At 35.4% G+C, this 12284-nt stretch overlaps 1 protein-coding gene across 2 annotated transcripts in view; it reads right to left on the reverse strand.

Moving 5' to 3' along the window:
* Positions 1 to 12284, reverse strand: part of Tps1 (Trehalose-6-phosphate synthase 1) — a 29874-nt gene that overhangs the window by 9909 nt on the left and 7681 nt on the right. The window contains exons 1-3 of one of the 2 annotated variants that reach the window (XM_018451524.1): positions 10809 to 11014; positions 10189 to 10294; positions 3192 to 3348 (exon numbers count right to left, since the gene is read on the reverse strand). In XM_018451524.1, the coding sequence (XP_018307026.1) occupies positions 3192 to 3348; positions 10189 to 10294; positions 10809 to 10875 (330 nt within the window). In that variant the 5' untranslated portion in view covers positions 10876 to 11014. Of the gene's footprint in view, positions 1 to 3191; positions 3349 to 10188; positions 10295 to 10808; positions 11015 to 12284 lie in introns of those variants that run through there. The other variant, XM_018451525.1, reaches the window with a different exon arrangement.

Raw genomic sequence — 12284 nt, forward strand, 5'->3', positions numbered from 1 at the left:
TGTCCCGACATAGGTACATGTCCGGACACTGGGACGTTTACCTTATCAGACTACAGGTTAATGATTACGATTGACGATTGCCCGGTTCTATTTCAGCCAATTACAATGGACTCGCTACATCGTGATTGGTTGAAGTAGAACCGGGCAACCGTTACAATCGTAATCGTCAATCCGTAGTCTGATACGGGCATAAAAAATTAATACTTTCCGGGATTGTCTTCTCTCCTTTCCTCTTTTGCCGAGTAATCTAATGCCGTCTGAGTAAGCCGCGCCATTATTGAATTTTCACGTAACGATAATAATCATTCGTCGCCACGCAGCCTGCCCGGTCGCGCCGGGCTTAATCACCGCCTGCGCTGTTTTATTTAACGATGTCGAAGGCTATCAAGGCTATCGCTTGGACATCATTATCGACGATCTTGAAGACTCTTGCGGCGATTCACGTGATCCATCGCGACGTCCGCGCGTGGGTGTATACGTGGTGTCTGCTTGGTCTGCTAATCCATTAATAGCATACATAACATACCGACAGCTAGCTAAAAATCATCATTTCACAGACATAGGCTTACAACGCTGTTACAGTTGATAACCCACCGATTGAACTCGTGACACGAATATCCGTGACAGTGCCAACCATTTTGGACTTATTCATACATGAAATCGTTTTAGGCAACTGATAATATTAGGTGTGTGCAGAAATTTTTGTACTTTTTTAATACTTTTCTTCTATTTTTTTCAGCCATCAAATCATTTAATTGACGACAATAGCGTTTGGCATTAACGGTTTCATCCGATTTAAGGGCTCTTAATTGAGCACACTTTTCATATCTCATCAGATCCATACAAGGGCCTTCGTGCCTTCAAAATTACTACAGTCTTTAACACGATCATTTGCATGTATTGTGAGGCAGTATCCTCGTTAAGAACAGAGAAAATTATATGTAATGTCAAATATAAAGCTTCGTCGCTCATCGTGTTCACTGTTATTTTGTAAGATTATGTGCATCATTATAAAATATGGCGTTTCAGGTAATTCGATATCAGTTTTACAAATATACGATAAGGAGCTAAATTATTTGAATTTACAAAAATTATACCAGAACGTACGTTGAAAAAAAAAGACTAACACTTCTGCTTCCAGTCATCCAATAATATTAATAAAAGTAATTAATAATAAAAAAGAAAAGAAAGAAGAAGAACGATATAATGATGCTAATAATAATAATAAATAGGTGCTAAACGCACTTGATGTTATATATTTATATGATATATGAAAATGCATGTTTATTCAAATTCCATCTCGGAGATGAACTATTGAATTGGAAATCGAAAATCAGTTAGTTCAGTTCACACGTGGCGCAGGAATGTATTTACATGCATAATACCGTTACGTGATCGATACCGTTGTGCCGGATATATCGGCGTGTCCAAACGTCGAAATTTCAACATTTGTTTCCTACGTCATTTTTTCTACAAAGGAAAACAGGCCACCGAACGTTTCTCTATCCATACCAGAAATTTTCCAATAAAAACCTGTTAAAGCGCGCCGTTCTTATCGTGTTGTTTCAATCTAGTTAACGACAAAGCGGTTTACGACGATTAGCAATATGAAGTGCGCACATTAATCATTATAAAAGCTTTATGCTCTACGTGTAGTACGTGTTGAAAGAGAATAAAGTAATCGCTTCTCAGAAGACACAGTCGCGTTGCTCTGGTCGGAAAATACGCGACATTGCATTGCCGCGAAAAGTCTATTCTTTAAACGAATATATAAGCTGCTTTCAACTATTACCGAATTTTCTAGCATCGAAAGGAAAAGGACATCTCCGAATCGATCTACTTTACCACTTTTTTCTACTTTGTAAAAAGCAATTTTCGTATAGTCGATATAATGCAATTCGCGAACCCTTTGTAAACTCGTTACTTCATAAATTCGCAATCAAGTAATTCATATATGTGGCATTACACCGTTAAATCTATATAGTATCAAATTTAACCTAATTTAAGTCACTGTTCCTATTCAATATATCACCATTTTATATTAAAACAATAGTTTTTGACATTATAGATTTAACAGTGTATCGATCGAATAGCGCTGATCCTAGTTGTCACAAATGAGAGATAGGAAATTGCTGTCGTTAAATTATTGTCGACGCTGCTTGCAGGAAAGCAGCGTCGAAACATTCAATAGCGTATGGAATATTACAGGTTGATCGAGGTGGGGAACGGCTGACTATCCTCTTTGCCACGCGGAGGTGGTATACGTTGTCAATGCCAAGCATGGTATACTTCGCGTAATCGAATCGGTGATAATGATAACGCATCGCTTGGTTCACCTGAGTTCTAGTTATGAAAATCTTTCTTGACCTCGTTTTAGTCTAAATACCCAAAAGACCTTCGTGAATGTCTCAAAGTACTTAATATTTGAATACCTTAAAAGATTGAAGATCTTAAAAAGGTACCGTTACGACATGGTGATTGAGAACGAAGATCAAGAGCAAGTTTCAATCTTTAAATTGTTAACAACCTATAATAAGGTTGAATATTGACTTTCCGAAATTGATGGGTCTATTGGACTCACTCTACTATAAATCTTTGTGAAAAATGTTAAATAATTCAATTTTCCTTATGTTGTATCTGCAAATATTTTATTTTTAATAAAATACTTAGTATTGATTCTTTTTTTAGTGAGTTATATTATTTTGGTTCCTTGAAATTAATTAGTATTTTTTAATTAGCATAAATCAACATAAATTAAAAATTTTGGGAAACGCATATCCATCTCGAAAAACGTCAATTCAGGATGCATCGCAAAACTTTAAGGGAATGCGAGAAAAAAATCGCTTAATTTAAATATGTGAGTCGCGATTGTCTGCACACTGTGATGCAACAATCGTTGAACATATTTATAACGTAAAACCAACGTTCTCACAGTATGTGACAGTATAACGAATCTATGACCGTCCTAGCGATTTAATCGGCTGTTGTATTGAAAATTTGCACACAAGAGGGTCAAAGTGGTTTCTAAACAATACGCGGATTAAATAACTGTTTTTTCTTTTTTTTCTACGTATGAACGATCGTATGTAAAAGAAAAATAAAGACTACATGGTTACGTAAAGCGTCGCAAATTGCGGTCGTAACAAAATATCAACACGTTGCGATTGCCATCGTCATTAACAGTGACTCACCTTGCGCGATAGTAGACCAGCCGTCGGCGTACGATCGTTGGGATCTGATTCGGGAATTGGCTCGTTCGGGTTTTCCATGTGCATACCCGGCCATCCGACCCACACTCCATTTCCGTTTATGACAACAGGCGCTACCGCGGTTACCAGACCACCGGCGCTGTAAAAGAAAGAGAAATTCACGAAAAGATACAGATGAGCAAAAATAAACAGCTCGTAAAAAGTAAGAGTTTCAGATTTGAAAGAATATATTTTATGGTAGAATTAGAGAGAAAAGTATGTAGGATAGTCTCTCATTTTATTTAAATAAATTATTATAATTATAAAAAAAGCTGTAATTTAAAAAAATTATAATTCTAAAAAATTAAATATTTTATTATAAAATTATTTATTTATATAAAAAAATAGCTCTTTTTCTTTGTCTCTTATCAAAAAATCCAGCTGTATTAACGTTACGATATTTTGAAAAACATTACAAAAGTTTCGATACCATTAGATCATTAACAGTGAGCCTTCTCATCTACCTGTAGCTCACCTACCTGTGAGTGAAAACGACGCAGAGAATTTTAATTATATCTGACATTTTAATTTGATCGTTGACATTAATAGAACGGAAAACAATTTGAAAATCGCATTGAGCATATTCTTGAATTTTAACTGCTTTCCATTTCAATTGTTTTCAATGCATACATTAAATACACAGAATAAAAAAAAACAAAAATAGAAAATTTGATATTATTCGTTATCATAGAATTAAAAAATGGGAAAAATAGAATGTAAACGTCTAATCGTAAGAAACAAAGTTTAAGGCTGATATTCATAGTTGGTTCTTATATTTAAGATCATCTTAAATATACTTAAAATAAATTTAAGACGATCTTACTTTAAGATGTTATAAATCAATTATAGAACCGTATTAGCATCTTAAGACATTACTTAAGACGGTTTTGAAATAAGAACCGATTATAAATATCAGCCTGAAATCACTATCAGAATGTGTCTCGACTCTTTAATGAGAAGTCGAGAGAGATAGTGTTGTTGTCTCAAAGCAGTTTTATTCCGAATGTAAATATTTCAAGACAGCGAAAAAGAATCTTGTGAGAATCGATGTTAAAGGATATGCTTGTATTCTCGTCATTTTATTGCTTTATTTCGCTTGTATTTTAATCATAAATGAAAGAAACACATTTTTCTCGCGTATAAAAGTATATTAGAGAGATCGTACGCGATAGTCATATATCGTATTAATTGACCGTCGCGGTTTTGTCAGGACGCGATTACCGTAATTAATTATACATTTAGCGGACACGTTTAAACGCAACATTGTGTATAATCAACTTGTTTACGTAATGCGTCGATTGTGCTCGCCTTGCTCGTAAGCAACCAAGAGAGTTCTTAACGTGCGTTAAAACTGTCGAAAGTACGTGAACTTCGATCATTGCGCGGGTATCGTGCTGTTCTATTACGCGATACAATTCACTAATTAGTCAACGCGTGTTTATACTTTCAAGCAAACTTTCTCAACATCGCGCACGATTTATTTTTCCTCCCCGATGAAAAGGTTGACGTCAAATTGATCAAAGAATGGGTGAATGAAAGGAGACAGTATAGATTCCCACGTGGACTATGCTGTGCCTTATGATCACCTCCTGATTGATCTTTACGTACACGGAAAAAAACAATTTTCCCGAAGTATCTATAAAAAATTTAGTTAGATATAAATCTGAAAATAACACTAGTTTAGCAAAAAATGTTTTTTTTTTAAATAACTTTGAACTAGGTGTTTTTTTATAGATTTTTGGATGCTGAAAAAACAAGGTTGCAAACCAAACTTTACCAGCACGTTAAAATTCTGAAATAATTGAGGTTTAATGTGCAAAAAATGTTTTTTGCGATATTTTACATTTTTTTTAAAAGGCTCACAAAAATCTGTATTTAAATCCTTCATATCGTGGTTGAAAAATAAGATATTGAGATTTAAAAAAATACATTTTAGAAAATGAGAACAATGTACATGTATTCATGACTTCTGATCAAAATTTCAAGATTGATTATATTTGCTAATATTTTTTACAAAAAAATGTCAGATATTGCAGAATATTACGAAAACCTCATGCTGGTGAATTTGGCTAGCGGCATGATTTTCGGCATCCAAAAATCTATAAGAAACATCAACTGATTCAAAAGAATTTTTTGCTGTAATTTTGTTTTATTATCAATATAATTACGTAAGAATTTCAAGTATGATAAGCAATATTGCAAAAAATTTTGACATTTTAGCAACGTTGTATTGATTTAGCGCGACAATATCGGATGATGTAGCAAAAAAAGAGGATAAGTTTACACAAACTGAACCGAACGATTCGACATACGTGTGCAATAAACAGATTCGACGTAATCAAGCTCATTGATACATCCCATGTCGAAAATTGACCGGTTCGTATTATCACTTCAGAACGATAATCAGAAACCGCTGCACGCTCGCGTCAGTGTTTTTCCATGAACCGATGTGAGTCGTTTCGCGAATACATAGCTCGATCGTGAGCTGTGATGAGATTTCGCGTGGGCAGTCTAAGAGCATGAAACACGCGGACGCGACCGGCAGACACGCGATAGACACGTGCGACAATTATGACGCAGGTGACGTACCGTTTATCGACTGCTTTCAATGCCTTTGAGAAATTTGCGGTAATTACGATCATCGAGCGACTCATATACGATGTTACAGGCGATACACGTAGCCTAATTTATCTTTTCGTTAGCCTAATTAAACTTTCCGTTCTTAGCCAAAAACACTTTATTACCGTTTCGTAAAAATCGATCGCTCGAGCATAATTATATGTTCATCCTCTCTGAAAAATATTATATTAGAAATAACACTGATGATCATTCGCGAGGTTTACTTGAGTTTGCATACAAAAAATTAATTTTTTTAAATAAAAAAAATTGATTTATAAGAAATTATTGTAACGCAATGTCGAAGTGAATTGCAAATTAATTTGATAAACATTATTAGCCGCAGCACAGACTCTTGCATAACACATAATGCATAGTGCATAAGGTAATCAACCAATCGAAATTCTTCTTTTCCATGGAAGGAAAGGAAAGATTCGGATTAGTTGATTCGCTATACACTATGCCGTTATGCGTTATGTACAGATAAAAGTCTGTGCTGCGGCGTTATCTCTAGAATGAAATCATATTTTCGATTCAGAACACTATTAAATTTGTAATGTCAAATTATATTCAATTAGAGTTATTTTTAATCATTTTTATAAATCGCGCCACTACTTACTCCTTGAATTAAATTGTTAATTTAATTCAAGAAAATGTATTAAATTTGACTTAAAGTTTATTTACTAAATACATACGTAATATATACGATGTTTACTTTGAAATTAATTAGGGAAATAGATTGATTTACACATATGGAAGTTAAAAACAATAAAATGTTATTAACCTAAGGGGTTAGGTTAGGTTACCATTGCTCCTTCTTATAGTTCAGTATTGGAAACGTTTCTGCGATAAAAAATATATGATTTAATTGAATATAATAGGAAAAATAGAAATCAAAGATTGATTATGAAGAACAATACTTCCTTTGCACAGTTTGCATTTTCACCCCGCAATTCTTTTATCTCTGCTGCATCAATTTCGGGACGTAAACACATCGTGAGTGTAAAAAAGCGGATACAAACTTATTACGTATCCGCGAATCATATCATCGTTGCAATCGCATAGTAGTCATAACATTAAAATTGATACAATGATAAGCGAAGACACATTTTGTCGTATCATTGAATTGTGCAATGATAATACAATACAAGGATATACAACAAGTCTGATTTCAATTCGCAAATTAAGACGATCCTAAAGGTGATATACGGTCAATAATAGGAGAGACCGGGATTCATTGGCACTGCGTTCCGTTTATGTATTTATAACGAAAGAAACAATGGAAAAGTTACCGCGAAATATTTCTTTTATAACATAGATAATTTTCTCTAATTGTAAGTTTCATTTAAATCAAACAAGTATTACAATAGAAAAAGAGAAAAATCTGATTCAAGAGAAAGCAAGTAAATTTTTGATCATTTCATAATTTCGTACTAATGTTTACAATATTTATTGCACTGCAATTATGACATAGATTCTAATAAAGCGATACTAATGCTCGAAAATCAAGATCCAGATCATCGTCAGTATTCTACACCGAAAGAGCAATTTTACTGAAGAATCTATAAAAATTTAGATATACAGATCTGAAAAATAATTTTGCTGGATCATCAAAACAATTAGGTAGGACGACAAAATTGGTTGAAAGAATATAAAAACATTTTGCAGCATTGCTCGTCATGCTTAAGATACCTGCAAAATTATTTTCAGATATACGTATATCTAGCCAACTTTTTAGATTCTTCAGCAAAATTGTTTTTTCAGTGTAAAATTAATCCATCAACATTAACCACGATCAATAATATTGTCGGTATTTATTAATACTGATAGTATTAGTGGCCGTATAGGGTCACCTTAAGAATTCGCATTAATCTACCCCGATTCGGAATACACAAATCTCGCGTGACATTTTGTAAGAGTTTATATACTCGCGATTAGATTACGCTCATCGAAAAAAGTTATTTTGAATGTGATTAAGAAAAACGGCTCATGCATGTTCGCTCGCAAAATCTCTTTTATCAATTCAATTAATCTTCTCCTCTTATTTGGACGTCTTCTTCACTGATGATGATACATTCTGAGAATTCAATTAATCGTCTGGTATTACCAATCGTTCTTCGGTCAATCAGTCAGATTTTGCAGCATGCATCGAATTTTTTCGATCGCTGGCGCATGTCATGGATACAGCAATGTAAACAATGTCGCGTACAAAATCAAATCGTCAACATATTTGTCAAGTAGGAAGTCGCGGTGGGAAGACTATCGCTCTCCAAACACAAAAGTTTTAAGTTGAACTTTGTTATTTGCATTTTGTCGCTCCGATTACATCACCGATGTGCTGTATCTATTGACTATCTATATATATTCGTCGTTTATTTTCTGATACGACGCGCCTTTTATTGAAATAATCGTTCTTTTTGTTTATGACATATGCACGTTTGCCACGTATCTTTCCTTCCACCTCGTCCCAAGTCAAACTTCCACTCAGAAACGTTCCTCTTACAATTTTCCACATGGCGTTACTAAGAGAATGATCTTATTTTAGATAATTATAAACACAGTATTATTTTCACAATTATAAATTTTTTCATAATAATTCGCTCTGCGTGTCATAATAAAAAAAATTAAATTTCGAGATCAAACTGATTCAAAATATTTGAAAAATTTATTTCCGGCCCATTTTTCTCTAACATATTAATTTTTAGAATTAGAAAAGAAAAAAGTAAGTTGAATCGAGATTAAAGTTAATTTATATTAGTGGAAACGAGTATTAAACTCTTTTAATAAACTCCATCTTGCTAATCGCATTACATATTTTTACTTTAAAAGGGTTAAATGCAATCGAGACGAGAGAACAAGTCGGTGTATACCATAAAATACAAATCATTGTTAAACTATAGAAATATCCTGTAGTTTGACTGTATAACTTATGTAAAGATAACGACAGCAGCGAATGATGTAACTCCAAAGACGACACATAATCGCAAGTAATTTGTCGTATTCGTTATCTCAAGCCACGGTTTTTCAGTTAAATATATAAAAAACGAAATGCAAAGTGATATGAATGTCGACAACTTTGAATATTACTAATGACACTACGACCTTAAAAAATATTGCGAAAGAATCGCTTGAATAATAGTAACTGCAATATTAATACAGTCCATCTGGTTCACAAAAGAAAATGCGATATATACACAATAATGCGTGAGATATGTATCGGATATACATATTGTCTCGTTGTATAAAAATAGACATATAAAAACAGAACTTCGTAGTTTAAAACAGCTAGTACTACATGATGATTTGCATGAGCGATATCGCGAATTAAATTTCAGTCATTTATCTATTAATCCTTTATAATACACACGATAACTTTCCGGTTCTTTACTATACACGACGGATCGTCCTAGATTAATTTTCATCACTTTAGTAAATATACAAAAATTATTCAATAATTCTTACGTATACTTTAACATCTTTATATAGAAAATATTTATAAGATTGTGTACTTAAAAAATTGTGTGTATATCTAATTACTTAATATTCTTAGTTTTTAGTAGAAAAGAAATGTGCAGGACGTCACGAATGTGACGAATGACACAATCGTGTGTACTAAGAATCAATTAAAATGTAAGAGAAACGAGATTTTTTTTAAAGAACTGATTTATGCGATCGCGTAAATCGTGCAATCACGCCGTTCAAGGCGCAAACATTCGCGACAAACGTTGAATACGGAGTGACAGCCAAGTCCTCTCTTTTCTCGCGACTGTCACTCGATTTGCACGTGGTCTCGCGCAAAGACATAGATTCATACAGCATGGACTGCGCCATTCGTATGTAAAGAGTATATCAAATGTGATTAACAAAAATGAGAGAAGAAACGTGAAGACGGTCAATCTCCCTCTCATTACGCCGCTGAATAAAAAGAGACTGGCCGTCTTCGCGTCCTATTTCTCTTATTTTCGTGGCTCAATTTTACATACGCAGTCTATACTCTGTCTTTGATCTCACGCATATCTCCATTTTTGTTTTTTTGCTAGAAAGAGAATACGGTCAACAATGCTACAAACGCTTTGAAGCATCCTTTTTGATTGACCAATTAGTAAAATTCTTTCCTTTGATACTTCAATCAAATGCTTCAAAACACAGACTTCGATCGCATCCAGACTCTAAGTCTTTTAGAATAAATCCCACTCTGAAAAGTGAAATCTCACTCTTAAAGATTGAAAATTAAGACAATCTTGAGAAAGAGTGGCTCAATTTTCTTTTAAAGTGAGGTTCTACTCCAAAGAATTCAGAGAGGGGAGAAGAAGGTGAAACTCACCTGGCTTTGCGCTCCAGCTGACCGCTTATCTCGTTCCTTTTCAGCACAAATGGCAACCTGTTGCTCACGACGATCATGCTCCCGTTGGAGGTGAAGCTGCCCGGTTCTATGGACCACATGGTGATGTCAGTATAGTATCGCGACGGGCTCACGCGGGAACGTGAAGGTGGGAAGCGCGTGGCGGAACGTTTGGTGGCCGTGGTCTCTCAACACGGTCGTCTTTGCCAATGCGAGACGTCAAGAGTCACGTGCGTTCAGCGCGACTCGATGAAAAGATGCGGCTCTTTTATCCTCTCTCTTTCTCTTTCTCTCTTTGTCTAACAGAAATCGACTCGCGTGCGCCTGAGTCCCTCGCCTAATTATCTCGTGCGCGAAAATCTTTTCGTGGTTGCAGTTTACTGTCGCTCTTGGCCAGGGTCCATGATTCACCGGCGTTTTATTTCTCGCCGGTTTACAGATCGCGGAAGGAGAGAGAGAGAGAGAGAGAGAGAGAGAGAGAGAGAGAGAGAGAGATAAAGGGGGAAAAATATAAAAAAAACAAGCGTGGGGAGCGGGTTGGTCGGGTTGCACGATGCGTCGCGTTACGCAGCCAGGATGACACTAAACTGAAGTCAACCAACGCCGTCGCGCTTTATTCCTCTTAAGTCGGCACGACCGTTTGGTCCAAAGTGCGCTCTCCGTAACCATATCAATAACGGAGGCCGCGACCTTTCAACCACCACCCGCGTGCGACCGGCCGCCCTCTCGACCGCCGCCACCGTCATTGCGCGATCAAACAACGCTCTTCGCGATCGAGATGTCGTGGCCACCACCACCGTCGGATGCCATGTAAACGCACCGGGGTAACACCCCGCGCACCGTTCCGAGAACGCAAGATATCGCGGGGACCGCCCGCTCCGATCCGCGATATTCTTTGCTACTTCGAGACCGGATCTTCGACGACGATTTCGGTCGCGACCACGTGACGGCCGTTCGAAACGCGCTCCTGAATGCATGATCGATCACTGACCGCGAATCGTTAATCGATCATGGTCGCGTTCTTCACCTTGCGAATGAACCGGTCTTCTCTCGTGCGCGACGTCTGCGTTATGTCACGATTTTTTGGTGGATTGTCGATAATTGGTTTTATCGCAAACAATTTAATTTGTAATAGAGACTCTATAATAGAATATGGCTAACAATTTTGTCAAAATAAGAGTGAAAAAGAAGGTTATATATACTGTCTTTTTTTATATATGCTATCTCATTCTAACTTACTATCTTACTCATTCTAATTTATTGAAGTCGATAAAAACGACGGGCCAATTCAAAATTTGTCATCTCGTGGCCGAACTGTTATCGGGTCTCTAATTTGTAACTGACGGAGAAAAATGTTTGGTTGAATTAATTGAAATTCTGGTGGAAAATGAACGATCCAGAATGGAACGATCCCTACTGAAATTTTAGTTAAGATAACCAACGTTAAAAATTTCTTGGTTAAATCTGCTAAAATTCTAGTAGATTTAACCAGAAATCTAGTAGATTTAATCAGAATTTTAATTGTTTATTTTCCACCAGCCAATTAATTCGACCAACTATTTTTCTCCGTGTAAGGGCGCTATTTTCGAGATGAAACTGATGAAGCAAGTTTATCACGAACAAGTAGGAAAAGAACGATTTTGCTGAAGTATCTGAAAATTTAGCTTATAGATACAAGCCTAAAAATAATTTTGTGTTGGACCATCAAAATTATTCTCTAAAATTCTCTGAAGAGAAATCTCACTTTTAAAGATTGGAAATTGAGTCTTTTTCAGGATTAGCTCAATTTTTACTCTTTAGAGTGAGATTCCACTCCAAAGAATTTAGAGAGTATTTAGGACATTTAAACATTATGAGCAATGTTGGAAAAAATCTTGACAACCATTTCACATAATTATTTTGATGACAAACAAAATTATTTTCAGATCTGTATATAGCTAAATTTTCAAATATTTTAACAAAATTATGTTTTCCATGCATAAGTACTTTTCCGTTTGACGTGCAAACAACTTTGTTTATAAATTACTACCGATTGTTCGATATCCTTTACATAAGATAAGATAATATTTCACTCTTTC

The sequence above is a fragment of the Mycetomoellerius zeteki genome, unplaced genomic scaffold, assembly GCF_001594055.1.
Source record: "Mycetomoellerius zeteki isolate Tzet28-1 unplaced genomic scaffold, Tzet1.0 scaffold311, whole genome shotgun sequence".
NCBI lineage: Eukaryota > Metazoa > Arthropoda > Insecta > Hymenoptera > Formicidae > Mycetomoellerius > Mycetomoellerius zeteki.